A 17,238-nucleotide genomic window follows, 5' to 3' on the forward strand; every position below is an offset into this window, starting at 1 on the left:
TGGGAGGGAGAACACAAAACAAGGTGAGGGAGAGAGAGAACAAGAGAGCAGAAAAAACAGAATTAGAACAGCACAACCCAGAAGACGGAGGCAGAGAGAGGACCCCATCGGTGACATCACTGCAGTGCGTCCGTCAGCCAGCCAATCACAGCTTGCTTTTTGGCCTGCTTTGAAGATTGGAAGAAACTGAAGAAACCTATGGGAACTAACAGGCTTCAGTGGTGATCTCTCACCCCCGCCACCCCGCCCCACCCCACCCCCCCCGGCCACTCCACCCCCCAGACCAACCCTGGCAAAAACACTGGTTTTCCGGGGACTCAGTTTAGGTGAACATACTTTTATACGGTTTGGGCATGTATAACCTCAGTGGCTCTGTCTGAAGGCACCGGGGCCCGAAGAACTCAGGCGGACATCTGGGGAGGGAGAAAGGGACAAGTGACACAAGACGGGAAGAAAAGTCGCACGTCCAGCGCCCCCTTCTGGTGCTAAAGGAAAACATGTTAAAAAACAGAAAGCCCAAACACAAGGAATGATTTACATACAAGGCAAACGACACCGCGTACATTGGAAAATTGTCTCAATAGTGTCTCCTTTAGACACTTTCTGCATTTGCTTTTGCCAAACCATTATGCTGAATATATATCACACTATGCATGCGGATATTTACTTGAAATGGTGTGATACCCAAAAATTCTGTAAAAATGTATCATATTCCTTGTATTTTGGATTTCCTGTGGGACATATATTGGTATACATTTTCATCAGTGATTTACAGATGGAACAGACAGACACTAAAATTACAGTCAATAAAGTGATTCTTAATCAAACTATAATATTTTCACTTGGATGTTTGTTGCGACTATGCTGTGTTAACTTAGCGCCATCAGGCTTAGTGCCATCTGTGACAACTTATGAGTACACACTTACCGTGGACAAGCCTGAATGTTTAAACATTTGTGCAATTAACTTTTCCTAAAATGGACTTCATGAAAAAGACCCTGAAATACCCCAAAAGGCTTAATTCCATCTGTTATTTCAAAAACAAAGAGAACAACAACAATGTCACAATTAAAATTGAAGAAACCAGTTTGAGTCATTTTTTTTCTTCAAATCAGAACAAACAACCAACTTGTGTTTCAAATTATGTAAATGTTTTAAGAAGAAATCCTTTTGTGTCTTAAAGGTGGGGAAGTTTTAAGAATGCAATGATGAAATGGCTGTGAAAGTCGCAGTTTTTTGAAGACAGAAATGAAAAAACAAACATAAAGGAGGAATTTTGAAAGAGATCTGAACTTGTGGTTGAGGTTCCTGTAAGGCTGACCTCCGACCCTTGACCCTCTGGGTTCACATGTTAAGCCGCTGCTGATATGATATTCATTAAACAAAGCAGTCTGTAGAGAGACTCCTAATCTAAAACTTTCAACAAGCAGCTCAGTGTGTTTACAGATGAACCTGAGAGATGGTTTAATTCACACAAATCTCTCTCTCTCACACACACACACACACACAAACACACACAAGCAAAAACACACCCATCCGCCCAACTGCCCACACACATACACTCACACACATTCTCTCTCTCAGTCACATGCGCACACATTCGCACACACACACACACACATTCTGCACATTATCACAAGGAAACCTCGTACTATCACATGCTCTCTCTCTGTCATACATGTGAACTCACTCACGGGGGCTCACAGACTATGGCCGACAGCCTCTGCAGATGTGAGGGACTGTGTGAGAGGTGCTTTTTTTTACGTGGACATGTGGAGTTCATTATCTGCTGCCTTGTGGATACGTGCTTTAAGTGATGTGTGCTCACAGGTGAGGAGACAGCAGTATTACCCCGTCAGACAGACAGGCCATAGAAGCGGGCTTAGACCGGTGTCTGATCAAAGTGAAACATTAACAGACTTATCATCTAGGAATACTGTAATACTGGAAAAAAAAGTCTACTTCTCCCTCCGTTCTCACTCTCTCTTTCTCTCCCCTATCGCCCCCTCTACCCCCATCTTTCTGTCTCCTCTCTCTCTCCGCATTCAGTTTGTCTGAGACCACTAACACAGCAAGTCACAGTTTATGCTGGTCATGAAGCTGTTTCCAGAATTTTATTTTGAATAACAAAAGGCAAGTGGTTTTCTTTTTAACCCTTTGTCAGTTTTAGGCACCTGTCCACATTTACCAGCAATTCTGTTAAAAAGCACTGTTCTGTATGAAAATGTGATATGACTACCTGCACTTCAGCAGTAAAAAAAAAAAATAAAAAAAATAAAAAAAATAATAATTAAATCAGCAGGCTTAACAGAAGCCCATCATCAATTTGTACCACAGACCCCGTTGGCAGTTGGATAACACATCTAATTCATTCATATAACAATGTGGGGGGGGGCCCTCTAATCTGTGGTCAGCCAATCAGAGATCCAGATCCAGATACAGATCCAGGCCAGAGGAAGCTCTCGCTATGTCTCGCTAGCTTAGCACACGGGTGCGTTTGACGGTTTGTCACCTGAAACGCAGTCTGATGTTATTCCAGCTCAGCCGAGGGCACTCGGATGCCTGCTGACGGTAAACGACAGCTCGGGCCCAGCCGAATCGCCCTTTTAAATGATTTGCGCCCATCGACAGCCCAGTGGTGAGACGCGCCTCTCGCTGCCGTGGCAACGTTCAGGACGGTAAATCTCCGTGGAAGAACTCCTCTCTCTCAGAATTCTACTCTCTCGTAGAATTCCATTCAGCCAGTGAGGCACCGAGGAGCAGCAGCTCCACCTAGATGTGTAACTTAATTTGCCCCAGTGGGGTTTTCATTCTTGATATATGAATTACCCGTTTAACGGAATAACAAGGTGTGTTGCGTGTACATTGAGTGAAGCTGAGCAAAGCTAGCGGATCTTTCTCTTGAACAGAAACTGCTGATTAAGATTCTGGGTTTGGGATTTGAAGGCTAGAACAAATCAGCATCATTCCTTACGTCTGTAATGGTTGACATTGTACAGACAATGCAGTTGGCTTGAAGAAAAACACATTTTAAATCAATCTGTTGATTCTTTTTTTCTGTGTGGTTGGATTTACAGTGGATCTCCGTAGGTGCCAATGTTAAATTTCCAAGAATTCCAATGCTCAATCACCAATCCCCACCACTGCCGCCTCTCTTTTTTTCAAACAGAGTAACCTGCCAAGCAACGAACATTCTGACATGGGTAGGTCATAAACTGGTTTAATTGCCCACTTTTACAGTTTTGGCTGGATACCTTATGATTTAATATACCTGTCAGAATATAAATAACCTTTATGAGAACATGCCGCATTGCACATTCAAACATATAATCTAAAACTGTTTAAAGAGAGGTCTTACGAAGCTGCGGTCTAAGATTAATGACAATGGCATGAATGCTAAAAAAAAAAAAAAAAAAAAAACTGCAACGAGAAAGACAAATATGTCTCGGCTTGCAAATAACCTCTCAAACAGTCTCCGTTTGGCCAGCCATTCCCAAACTTTCCCGGCAAATTTTAACCCATTTCATAGCTGACCTGTTTCGTATCTCCGTACCACTTTCAAAGCGGTCCGCTGTTTTATTGCCACGACTGATCTACGCCTGCTAGGTGCAGAGACTCGGGGGGCCCCGTCGGGGGGCCCCGGGCCCGTCGGGGTTAATTTCTCAGAGCCAATCACGCGGTCGTAACAGCCGGCTGAGGCCGCCTCGCCGCCCCGACAGCGCGCGGATCCGGATCCTGCAGAGCGGCGGGTGGGAGGAGCCAGCGGTGTAGCGGTATTCCGTTTCCACGGTGAGTTTAACCCCGTGTCTTGTTTTTTTTAATTTTTTTTACTGTGCTTTGAGGTGGGTGGGGGGGGGGGTAAGGGGGAGGGGAGGGGGGGTACCTCTGGTATCTCTTTAAGTGTTCAGATGATGGACCGGCCCTGTCTCACAACCCTGGGGAACCAAATCCGCTTATCCACAGGCTCAGTGGGGCGAGGGGTAGGGGGTGGTGTGGGGTCTGTGTGTGTGTGGGGGGGGGGTGCTCTCTCTGGAATGTACAATTCAGTGTTTATGAAAAAAAAAATCATATGGGGAAAAAAAATTGGCCATGTAAAATGTGGAAGGCAAAGATATTGACTTTGATAGGGGGTGTTCTGAGAGGTAAGGATGGTGGCTCCTGACACCCGTATTCAATAAATCCTGCCAGATCGCCATAAGGGGAAGGAGGACGTTCAGTCGAAAATAAAGAGCTTCCTAGGGCACTAGCGATGCTTAGAATGTTACACTTTAATTTACAGCATGCAACATGACTTCATCTACAAGTGATGTATGCTATTTCCTTTCCAAAGATTATATTTCCTTATGGATACAATGTAACCACTGCTGTTAATCTGGGTTTTTTTTAAAACTGAGTACTTGTACTGAATGAATAAAAAAATTCCTTAAAGATGACTTGGTGGCAGTTTTTAATCAAATCCAGGGCCAAGATTTACAGGTGCAGACTGTGATCAACCTATGGAACAGCTCTTTCTGATGAACAAATTCCACTTTACATCAGTGCACATCTATAAGCAATGCCCAAAATCATCCCCAACATTATTGGGGCAGTGTGTGTACAGTATGTGCATGTGTGTGTATGTGTGGGTGTGCATGTGTGTGTGTGATTGTGTTTGTGTGCCTGTGTGTGGTTGCTGCTTGTTTGTGTGTGTGTGTGTGTGTGCTTTTGTGTGTGTGTGGTTGGGGATTCATTTTACGTTACTTTTAAGTTCAATTTACTGCTTTTGAGCACCTCTGTTGCAGGTAAGAAAAAAAAGTAATTCAGACAATTATCAAACTTTAATTAAAATCGTTTCACAAGTACGGATGTGGGAGACACTAAGCCAAGGGTATAGTAAAAATAAAAAAGCATTAGGTGGGGTGGAAGAGGGGTGTCTTGATGTGCTCTGGATTGGCTTTCTGGAAACATGTAGTGCAATTTGTCTGCTCAGAAAATGGCCTGACAAAGCCTCTCAATCAAAAGAGTGAACAGACAGTGGCCCTGCAGCTCTGCTAGAACAATTCAACATTTTAGCCAAACACACGGGGTAGGCCTATCCACCATTCAGCCCCCCCAGCCCCCCAGGGGGGACGGTGCGGGGAACACGTGTTCAGGCGTGTGCGGCACCGCGCTGCTTGTGTTTCCCGGTGACGGACAGCTCTAGCGGTCGTCACCCTGACGGAGAACCCGGGGCCAGGCGACGAATCAGACATCGACGGAAACGAATCCCCGCTCCCCGCCGATCCGCCGGGTCTCGGGTTCGCGGCTCGACCGGTACGCTCAGGAGAGCCCGCGGGCTTTGGGTTTCCAGCGGCTAAAGTTGGGTATGATGGGGGGGGGGGGGGGGGGGGGGTGAGCAGGTCACACCACCTGACACTAAGCCTTCAGCTCAGATAAGCGCAACTTTTATTGGGATTCCACGTTTCGCTTTAGAGCTCAGCCCCGGAGCCGGGAGCCCTCACCAAGCTACTATCCCACGCCGTGACGCAGCCGGGCTGGAACCCGAGCGAGGGCCGGGGCTACGTATGCAAAAAAAAAACTACAACAACAAAAAAACGCTTATCTGGGTTTGGAAACATCCACGTCGTCTGTCAAAAGAAAAACCCCCGCTATGAAATACACACCTGCTCCGACGCGGCAGATAAGAGCCAGGCCCCGCGGGTCGTTCGTTAACTCCTCTCTCTCTCTCTCTCTCTCTCTCTCTTTTCTTTTTTTTTTTTTTGCCTCTGAAGGAACTTTGTAGAGTGAAAGAGGGGCGGGGGGGTGGTGGGGTGGGGGGGGCGGGCATAAATAAGCGGCGGCCTGTCTGCCCCGCTTGTTCGCCGGGTGAGTAATGCCCGCGGAAGCCGGGCCTTTATCGAACGCGATGCCTCGGCCGTTCCCCGCGGACCGCCACTGCATTATCCGCGAGCCTCTGGCCCCCTGCCGCGCGCTGAGTGAATTAGCCGCCGCGGGATTGAGTTATTGGCGCTCCCCGGTTTTCCCGCGCAGCTCATTGGTTGGGCCCGTCGTGGCCGCGGGGGGGGGGGGGGGGGTCTTCGCTCGACGAGCGGAATCCCCCCGTCCGTACTTCCTGTGGCGTCAAGCGGTACGTGCTGCTCGAGCTGTGCTTCCCGCTGGCCGAGATTTAACGTTATTCTGGCCCCCCTCACCCCCTCCTCCCCCCCCCCCCCCCAAAAAAAAAGATTGCTACAGAACACCTGATGATCGGCGTCTTCCTCTTACACGATGTCCCTTTATCTCCCCGTTTTTTGAGTACCCCTTGATTTGTGAAGGGAAACCCAATTCTTTTTTTTGTACCACTGCTGGCAATATAGTCTCACCCGCAGTTCTAGAACCTCATTCAGCTAATGTCAGAAATGCCCAAAGTTGCACTACCCCTCCCTCCCTCTCTCTCTCGCTCTCTCTCTCTCTCTCGCTCCCTTCCTCCCTATCAAATTCAAGCCAATTTTATTGGCACGAAATACAAATGCAATCTTTGCCAAAGCATACATCAATCAATTAACTAAATCAGAATAAAATAAAATAATAATAGTAATGACAACGATAAATCAATCATAAATCAATATCATCTCTTTCTCTCTCTTTCTCTCCCTCTCTCTCTCTTCCTCTCATTTTAGATTTCTGCTGGAAGCGTCAGCTGCTCCATGCAGCTACGCTGCCCCTCTAAAGTGCTTTGTTGGCATTGCTTAGCCTCAATTTCGGCTGTTCTTAATGTCCAATGCTATTCACCGGTTACATTAACTGCTGATACCTCCAGTACCAATTTTGGCTCTCTCCTCTGACACACACAGGATGTCGAGCCAGTTCTTCAACACGCTGCAGTTGTGACTGAGCACGTGAGCACAGACGTGAGTGGGAGGAGCACTGTGCATGCAAGCAGGCAGGGGGCGCCCGACTGACCAGCTGGGCTGCTGGACACTGCCGGGACTGGTGACACGGTCTTGGGTTAGATCCCTGGTTGTGGTGCCCATCGACACACTGAAACAATGTCCCTATTACGAAAGTGGGGCCTGACCCAAAAAAAAAAACATTTGAGAAGCCACCGCCTTAAATGAAGGGTTAATAAGAGAGAATATTGCCCGTGCTGCCTGTACCCAGGGAGGGAAGATTTTCAGTCTGCAGGGTTCCCCGACCTCAGTGCACTACAGACTCAGCACCTCTGCCTGTCAACTGCAGTGGAACGAAGCAGCAGCTGCTGGAGGGGGGGGGGGGGGGGTGGGGGTGGCGGGGCGGGGGGGGGGGCGGGCATGCATTATGCAAGAAATGCATGACAGTGTTGGCGCAGGACATGCCTGCAGACACCCGCACTGGTCTCTGTCCCCTCTCAAATGCACGTGCTAAGCAATTTTTCGCACACGCACTTATCCGGAGCAAACTACGCGGCCTGAATATTTTCACGCACAGCTGGACACTGTCAATGGCACTGCCCCATCTGGCGCTTGAACCCGCAACCCCTCCGCGTTACTCGGGACGCGCGCGATCTCTCCCGCCTCGCCAAAAAAACACCTCCGTGGTTCCAGAGGTCTCTTTGAAGGGGGCCCAGACTCAGGCGATCTGAGCGCGCTCACCTTCAGCTGATTTTTATTAGCGCTAATCATGCACAACATTCCGCTTCAAAAAAATAAATAAATTAAATAAATAAATGTGCTCGCCACCTGTGACGTCAGCGTAAATCTGCCCTCCTTTTCTCGGAATCGCGGTGTAAGCAGCGGTTTTGTTTTTCCTCGTAGGAGGCCCCCCCCAGCCGTCGTAAATATTTGTTTCTCCTCTAAACCAGCGGGACGTGACATTTAGAAGCCGCCCATCGCTCAGCTCGTCCGGCGCAAACAGCCGCGCCGCAGAGCACGGGCTTCGGTCCTCCGCTTGTCACTGGAAAAATAAACGAGTCGAAAAATAAACAAAACAAAAAAAAACATATAAACGTACGGCGTGTATCAACGTGAGCGAACGAACGAACGAACTGAAGATCCTCGAGTGTATATTTTCGGAGAGAGAGAAGGGGTGAGGAAAGGGTGATAAATAAAGATGAGATTATACAGTGTGAGAGACGACTAAGAAAGAAGAGATGAGAAAGAGGGGTGACAACGAGAGAGAAAGAACTGATCGGATGACAGATGGGACACGAGGTGAGCTTAGGAGGCCTAAAAGAGAGAGAGTCTTACCAGGTACCCACATTACTGCCTTTTACCTGTCTCTCTGCCAGGTGTGCCTGTTTGTGTGTGTGTGTGTGTGTGTGTGTGTGTGCGTGTGCATGTGCGTGTGCGCATGTATGTTTGTGCATGAATGTGTGTGTATTAAAAATGTGTGTGTGTGTGTGTGTTTTTATGTAGGTGAGAAAGAGAGAATCAAAGCCCATTTAGTATATAAACAAAATTAAAGAAAGAAAAGTTGCGACTTTCAAGCCTTTTAAGGGGGCAAAAATAAAAGAGTTTTTGTGTAATAACACTGTGCAGAGACGGCCATTCAGAGCTTCAATAAAACATAATAACATTTGTAACAGATCTTCCTGTTGGGACACAAGAGAGCTCCAGGAACTGAGCAATAAGAAACCAGGGAGGAGTAGAGCCGCTCACTTACTTGCAGGACAGCTGATTTATACCGTGTATGAAGTAACAGTCCCCGCCGTTCACGCAGTACGCTCTCTCAGTCTCATTGCACCTCCTGGCGTGGCCTGATCCTGGAGAGAGGGTGGTGGTACCTGAGGAGGACGGGAGAGGACAGGTCAGGCAGGTCAGGGCTGGCCCCTCCGGCATCATTTAGACCGACAGAGCCGAAAGTGGCCAGAATCCATTTTGTGTTCCACACGTCCGACATCGATCCGATCGTTTTTCCCCCCTTGAAGTCAAAACAGCGTAATAGCCATCGCGTCGAATCGGATGCTTTCAATTACCGATTTGGATCACGTTCATGCGCAAAGCCATGAAATCCGGTACGTATCCGATACCAGGCCCACGCGATTTATGTCTGACCGGTCAAACCTGTTTTTTTTTGGGGGGGGGGGGGGGGGGTTTTGGCCTTCTCGAGTGCCCGTTTTCGGTTACTCCTGACAGAACGTGGTGTTGTCTTTCATTGTCGCGTCACACGAGCGAAATAAGAAACACGGCGCTTGTCTAAACACAAGAATCTGATCTGGCCTTTTGTGAAAAAAAATCATTGTGTGGACAGCTGCCCAAAAAGATTTGAAGAATAAATCCGATTTGAGCAATAAAACCTGCTGTCTAAACAAAAGCTCAACCTGTTCCGAAGCAGGCCCCCTCAAACCAGGCTCATGAATTTCGGATCAGTTCCCCTAGCTTAATGGCTTAATTGGCCACATTCCTTTCCACTTATGAGCCCCCCCCCACTCCACTCCACCCCACCCCATAATGCACTGCAGCAACAAAAAAAATTTCCTTGAGTGAACACCATATCTCAGCCAAAATCCTTCTTCCACTTGCTCCACTCGCTATGACTAGGCCAATGGAGAAATCGCTAGGTCACGAACAGATCACCCTGTGATAGATGGCAGAAATTGTAAGGTAGTTCCCATATAGTAATATGTATATTTTTTCGAATGGCAACAGTAACACATAATTATTGGGGAAAGGGATGGTGAAACCAAAGGGAGCAGATTGCTTCCTACCCAGAATGCACTTGTGACAGGATTTATTAGCAAAAAAAAAAAAAAAACCATCACTTCCTTTGGAAAAGCACAAACAATCGGATGCCTTTGATCTGCTGGGAATCAGCCCCCGGGGGGGAAAGGTCTGAAAATTAAGAGAGCTGACCGACAACTTTTTCACTGTGACTTAGAAATGCCTGCGTTACAAAAAAAAAAAGGCTCAATGTACTTTTCAGGACAACGCCCCTTCTTCGCGAACATTACCAAACAGCCCAGAACCCACAAGCACAGGGTTTGATCTTTACAGAAACGCAGACAAATTCAGAAATGCATTTTTGCCTTGACAAAGGCTTTTTTATTCCCTGTTGAAAAGCAGCAGTAACCCTCAATTAACAAGGTTTCATTAGCAGTGATTCATTAATAATTAAAGCTTCTACGCTAGATTTAAATACAGCCCCCCCCCCCACAGCCCCCTCCCCCTCCCCCGCAAAACTTTAAACAGTACTTTAATGCAAGCGAGAGTTCAGTGTTCACTGCACAGTCATCATGTATAATGTCATTAAGTTCCAATCTGCTAAGATGAGCCAAAGGCCATGGTTCAATACTAACTGAATATATGTGCTTCTCACAAAGCCCCCCAACCTGGTGTACCCCCATGGGGGTCTATCCCCATCAGTGGCAGAGGCACATCATTAAGAACATGCCTGTCCATCCAAACCGATTGGCCGGTGTCCAGCCAATCGGGTCTGTGAAGAATCACATCGTCAGGGGAACGGGGCTGTCTAATTTATTTCAGGGTAAATAAAAGAAGAAGAAGAAGAAAAAAAAACCAATCACTTTAAAAATCACTTGAGGTAATTGAATTGATGTCAGTGAGCGATAGGGCACAGACACAGAGGGAGAAGAGGGAGAGACAGAAACAGAAAGAGAGAGAGAGAGAGAGAGAGAGAGAGAGGACAGAGAAAAACAGAAGAAATAGGAAATAGAAAGAGAGAATTTGAGGGGGACAGAACAAGAATGAAAAGAGAGGGAGACAATTTGAGAGAAGAGGATAGAAAAAGAAATAAGAATACAAAAGAGAGGGGAAAGAGAAAGAGAAATAATTTGATGTACTGTACTGAGGGTGAGAGAGAGAATGGGAAGGAAAAGAGGAGAGAGAGAGAGAGAGAGAGAGAGACATCCGCTGGAGTAGGTTCTAGAATCTTTAAAAAAGAAATGACAAAATAGCCCTGCACACCCACCCAACCGTTTCACTAAAACTCCCTAATTTTTCCCAGTCGTCAGCCAACGCTCCTGGGGAGTTTTTATTTTTCCACTGCAGTTCATCAGTGCGACCGAAGGACCTGTTCTTCAACTATAACACTATACACAAAGCCGCACATCTGTCACGCGGACTGCCCCATCTCATGTCAAAGTCACAGCCTAGTTAACCTCCAGTTATTTAAATTACCTCAGACACATAACGATGGATGGACACAAACAAATTACACGGAGCGCCACACGCTAGAAGAAACCTTCTCGGCAGTCTCAAATTAATGATTTGTTTTGTTTATGTCACTGGCACGATTTAATATACAGTACACCTACAGTACAAGCTCACGTGACAGAAAGCATTGTTAAATGCGCACACCGTATAGTAGCGTAAACACATTGCAGACCTACAGTGTATGGCGAAAGAGCAACTGTCAAGACCTGAATCCCCGCGGCCCACACGTTATGGGCAACCGTGAGCAAAGTTAGCATTGATCTACGGTCTGTTGCAAGCGCTCCCAAGAAGGGCAGACATAAAGACTCGAACCGTAAACAAAACCACGCCGCGTGGCGTTTTTGGAAGACGCCGAAACGCAGTGACGTAAGCGATTCGCGTCAAGCTGGATGAAAACACAAGGAGACCCACGCAAACACAGGTGTATTACTCAAGCACGTCAGCCCAAACACATTTCTTTTTTTTTTTCGATGTTCCATCAATATTTGCCTTTTCTTTAAATATTATTTTTTTGCTCCTGGGGTCCCTGGATGGGCATGTGCGTGAGTCCTGAGCACGGCCTTCGCTCTCAGCTGTGGGCGAACCAAACACAGCTTGGGTAAGATCACCCCAAGTGCCTTGTTTTTGCTGCAGGACGTTTTTCATTGGCTGTCAATACTGCGAGGACAGCGACCGCAGGCTAATCCTACTGGCCGCTAAACCCAAGCACAGATGAATGGCATCCCTACAGAGGGCTTTGCTCTGAACCCTTGAAGAGCAGGCTTTTTTTTGGAAAGCATTCTAGAACTTTCCTCAATTACCACTGTTACGTCAGCATTAGAATGTTCAGAACATTCAGTGCCATGATGATACATTTCTCAGATATCCTCTTTTCTTAGAAGGGCAGTTAAAGATTACAGCTGCTGTGATGTCGTAGCCCAGTCTATTCAATCTTCCTTTGCTTTTTGCACCGTTCAATAGAACTGTTCAGACATGTCCACTGAACTGCAGAGAGTTCAGGTGAACATGCACATGAGGTATTCAGCTGCAAGCTTCAGAAGGATACGCAGCGGGGTCATGAGGGAAGCCTGCACACGCATTCACAGAGACGCACGTGGAAACACACATGCATGCACGCACGCACGCGCGCACAGCGCACGTTCACGCTCGTACTGTATGGGTTTGTGCGGGCGCATTTGTGCGCATGCGTCGTACAGGCGTGTGCGTTCTGCGCGCCGCATGCATGCGCTGGGTTATTCGCGCATGCGCGTGAGACAGTCTAAGAACGGCAGCCTTCCACGATCTGTCCGGCGCGCAGCATTACAGAGATGGATGGGGCACCGCTAGCGTGACGGACAGCTGGCCCGGTTACGGGGCTCTAGCTGTCGCCCAGTCTGCCTGACAGCACACAACGGGAGCCCTGAACCTACAAGAGGGACGCACGCAGCCTCCGTCTTCCAACAGTCAGTCAGAGCGCTCATTAACGGGCGAGCGTGCGCGTCTGCGCGCGCGTGTGTGTACACGACACGTGCGCGTTAACTGCGCGCTGAGCGAATATTAGTGTGTGTGTGTGCGCAGGCGCGCAGGAGAGTCTGTGTGTGTGTGCACGTGTGCTGCGCGCTCCTGCTGCAGAACGCATATTCAGCATGCTTCTGCATGAAGCATTCGCATGCAAATACACGCATGTGACTTCTGTGTGCTGCGTGCATGCATGCATATTACAACATTACCTTACAGTCATTTGGAAGATGCTCGTTTCCTGAGCGACGAGAGGTTGCGGAGAACATCAGCGCTAGTCTCAGGAATAAAAGCATGCGGCATCGCCAAGAACACACGGAGGCCCATTTATAATCACCCCGAGTAATACTGACCTAACAAACAGCAATTTGTATTGTAACACAAGAAGGTACGATTAGAGACAACCTCTGCAACAACCTCTTGCAAAGCTACACCTAGAACATCACCGGAAAGGAAATCCAAGGAAAGAAAGAGAAAAAAGAAAGGATATCTAAAGAGGGTCATGGGAGTGGATGTTTGTTGTGTGCATAAACATATTTATTCACATTCACACAACACACACATTTCTGCTGACACAGCACCCTAACACACCCAAGGCTACAGTCCTGTGTTCACAAACAGAACAAAATTTGCATTTTCATCCGTTTCTGCCTGAGGATTTGCATATGAGATACTTCATATGAGACTTGATCCTGTTTTTAAGTTCATAGCGTGATCACATCCTTTACTTTTGGGAATACTACCAAACATTTCCCTGGAAATGATAACTGTAATTACGTTTTATATAACGAGCCGCTTTTTCTCTGTTGTCGTTCACCTTGGCTTCGCCTGGTTTGCGCTGTTCCTGGCGTGCGACAAACAAAACAAACAAATGTTTTGTTTTTTCGAACGGTGAAAGCAACCCGGCTCTTCGCGGAACGAGGATGTGCCGCTTCCTGCAATGTAACGTGCAGGAATGACTGTACGTGTTGAGTGAGTGGGAGCTGAAGCAAGAGAAAAAAAATAAGAAAGAAGAAGAAGAAGAAAGAAGAAGCACTCCAATGAACCAGAAAGAAAAACCACACAAGTGGTTACTCAAAGGAGTTCCCCCGTCTCACTTCCTCCCGCGGTGCTCTCAGCCGGGCCCGCTGGCCGCCGTCCACCGACGGTTGGCGGTTGGCGGTCGCCGATCCGTCCCCGGGGCCGGGCTCCCGCGCTGCGAGAGAGTGTTTACGCGGGTTTCACCACCGTTTACGGCCCACCGAAACTAACGGCCGCAGCCTCGCCACAGGCCCGTGAACCCGGCCTCTCCAGCAGGGCTCGCCGCGCCCTCTCTATCGCGACGTGACGCCCTCTCTATCGCGACGTGACGCCCTCTCTGTTGCGACGTGACACCCTCTCTGTCGCAACATGACGCCCTCTCTATCGCGACGTGACGCCCTCTCTGTTGCGACGCACCGCGGCGCCGTCCTGACGGGCTGCGTTCAACTCAGAGGCGCGGCGTCCTCGCTCCCTCGTTCGACGCGACACTCTGATCTGAAGGGCGGCTCCTCCCACGGCACAGTGTCCCCATCACTGTGCCAGGGCACTGTATTTTCCTCTTTGGTTCAGAGGGAAAAAAGTGTTCCCTACTGGCCCATCAACATCAGCAGCAACAGTTTTCCCCAAGAGGCCTTCAACCAAGAGCCAACCAAGCCCACTGCTGACCGCAGTTTACCGCATAAAGCATAAAGTCGGCTACACCCCACTGATACAGTGCAGGAACTGCAGGGTAAAAGTTAAGCGAAAGCAAAAAGTTTCTGCTTTAATTGAGCTGCAGGGAGTCCGAAAGGGAATGAAATGCACTCTGTCTGAGTTTATTTAGCGCCGAACATTTTTTTTCTGCGTGTGGAGACCGTCCCCGAGTACAGCAGTGTCCTCTTTTTCACGCTTCCTTTGTTCTGTAGAGTGCAATCGCTTTATTTTCATCTTTAGCAGTCTGCCCCCCCCCCCCCACCTTGTCACCGGATGTGGGTGAGGGAGGGGGGTGGAGAGGTGAAGAGTGTGGGCAGGTCCAGGGGGGGGGAGGAGGAGAGGGGGGTGGGTTTAGAGAGGAGCGGGCGTGGAGGTGGCCTTCTGAAAACCGCGGCGAGCGAGAGGGAGACGGCGGACCTGCCGCTGAGGCAGAGAGTAGCGCGGCCGCCAAGGGTCGCGGCTGACCAGATGTTCCATCCGCCATCTCTCTACCGCCGGTCACGCGATCGAGCGCCGCGTGCTACGGCTGCAGTTTTAGCCGGCCCCTACCGCGTACACCTGCGGATCACACCGCCGTAACCGCGGTGTCCGCTTCACACTACTGCCCCCTGCCCTCGGCCGCAGGTATTACACGGGACCAGACCCGTGTTTCCTGTTGACACGAATGTGCCAGAAATGGAACACACTGTAATATAATGCAAGTTCATAATTATGGTAAATGGACTGCATTTATATAGCGCTTTTATCCAAAGCGCTTTACAATTGATGCCTCTCATTCGCCAAAGCAGTTAGGGGTTAGGGGTAAGGGGTAAGGTGTCTTGCTCAAGGACACTTCGACATTCCCAGGGCGGGGTTTGAACCGGCAACCCTCCGACTGCCAGACAATCGGTCTTACCTCCTGAGCTATGTCGTCCCTACTGGGCGACATAGCTCAGGCCAAATATGGGATCTAACATATAAGACTCATGCTTTAGTATATTTAAATACTAAATATACTAAAAAATACTTTACTGGAGCCATTCATACTGCTATACCCCTGCTTAACTTTTATGATGACTCATATTACTTGCTGTTTGGTTTTCAAAAGGGTGATATCAGTATTCCATCTCCAAGCCAGATTCTTTTGAATGTGCTTTGTCTAATTTTCAGCAATAAATATTTTTATTTCCAAAACTTGCACAACATCTCAGGTTTGGAACTTGATTTACTAAAAATAAACAAAAAACAGATTCGACATTAAAATGAAGCATTGGGGTGGTGACCTTACAGATAAATTTTTTATTTTATTTTAAACGTTACTCTGAAGGCAACGTAATTCCCTTTTCATTTTCCATTTTATTTTCCAAATCCATAATTTTTTTTCCCTTTTATTTCGAGATATAGTGAGTGTTTCCATGGTCACAGAGTGAATCAGAGTTCAGTGCAGCCTCACAGTGAGAGGTGAGCAGAATTTGGGCGCCTGGTTCACAGCAGAATTCTGCACAGCCTGTCTTTTTGGAGCAGAATTTGGGTTCCTTGCTGTGTTGGAGCAGAATGCAGGTGGCTTGCTGTGTTGGAGCAGGGTTTGGGTTTCTCCCTGTGTTGGAGCAGAATTCAGGCGGCTCGCTGTGTTGGAGCAGGGTTTGGGTTTCTCCCTGTGTTGGCGCAGGGTTTGGGTTTCTCCCTGTGTTGGAGCAGAATTCAGGCGGCTCCCTGTGTTGGCGCAGGGTTTGGGTTTCTCCCTGTGTTGGAGCAGAGTTTAGGCGGCTCCCTGTGTTGGAGCAGGGTTTGGGTTTCTCCCTGTGTTGGCGCAGGGTTTGGGTTTCTCCCTGTGTTGGAGCAGGGTTTGGGTTTCTCCCTGTGTTGGAGCAGGGTTTGGGTTTCTCCCTGTGTTGGAGCAGGGTTTGGGTTTCTCCCTGTGTTGGAGCAGAATTCAGGCGGCTCCCTGTGTTGGCGCAGGTTTTGGGTTTCTCGCTGTGTTGGCGCAGGGTTTGGAAGCTCACTGTGCTGCAGTGCTTCAGGGGGGCGTCTCCACTGTGCTGCAGCGCTTCAGGGGGGCGTCTCCACTGTGCTGCAGCGCTTCAGGGGGGCGTCTCCACTGTGCTGCAGTGCTTCAGGGGGGCGTCTCCACTGTGCTGCAGCGCTTCAGGGGGGCGTCTCCACTGTGCTGCAGCGCTTCAGGGGGGCGTCTCCACTGTGCTGCAGCGCTTCGGGGGAGCGTCTCCAGCGAGCGGCAGGGTGGCTCACTGCAGCCGAGCGCTGAGAGAGCTGATTAATCCCCCCGGTGGAAACCAGGCGAAAGGGTGGGGAAGGAACCGACAACTGGAAGGCTTCACAAACACCGAGCCCTTCCAGCGCTTTCTAGGAAAACGAGGATGGCTGAAGGAGTCCGTCCTCTGGTGCACACGTGCCGTTTTTTTCCACGCAGAGTTTCATCAGCATATATTTCATCATCATCATCATCATCATCAGATATTTCTGGCCATGGTGAATTTTGTTCAAAGAACAGATTTAAAATGTCATCACACAATAGCAAAAGCCATTGGAACCAAAAAAATAAATAAATACTACAAAATACGCACAATGGTGTTTGCCAGAGCAATCTCCTTATTCTGGCCCAAGCACAACCTGGCCGCTGACTGTGAAACCCAGTTACAATGACCTCCAGAAGAGAGAGATCACCTGGAAGGGTCACTACAAGGACTACCAGGTGAGAACTATTACTCCATCATGCCCATCACAAACAGCACTACATGGCAACATCTGGAGAGGACTATAGAGGTATGAAACAGACACCAGTGCAGTGGCCATTTTCTTTTTGCAGAACGATGAAGTAAATAATAAATTGCACGAATGGACAGGATCACTTCTTCATCACCGCACACTCCCAGAGTTATTCCAGTTCTGTGTCCCAGTCTCAGGGTCAATCAGGACATAGCAG

The 17,238-nt window shown here is 48.5% G+C and overlaps 1 protein-coding gene across 7 annotated transcripts in view; it reads right to left on the minus strand.

The window, feature by feature from the left end:
- The window catches only part of LOC118222250 (pro-neuregulin-2, membrane-bound isoform-like), a 119,745-nt gene that overhangs the window by 24,418 nt on the left and 78,089 nt on the right, over window positions 1-17,238 (minus strand). For 5 of the 7 annotated variants that reach the window (XM_035407671.1, XM_035407674.1, XM_035407673.1 and 2 more), the window contains exon 4: window positions 8,599-8,719. In XM_035407671.1, the coding sequence (XP_035263562.1) occupies window positions 8,599-8,719 (121 nt within the window). Of the gene's footprint in view, window positions 1-336; window positions 414-8,598; window positions 8,720-17,238 lie in introns of all 7 variants that reach the window. The other 2 variants (XM_035407675.1, XM_035407672.1) reach the window with 1 other exon arrangement.

Source organism: Anguilla anguilla, chromosome 3 (assembly GCF_013347855.1).
Source record: "Anguilla anguilla isolate fAngAng1 chromosome 3, fAngAng1.pri, whole genome shotgun sequence".
In the NCBI taxonomy this organism is placed as follows: domain Eukaryota; kingdom Metazoa; phylum Chordata; class Actinopteri; order Anguilliformes; family Anguillidae; genus Anguilla; species Anguilla anguilla.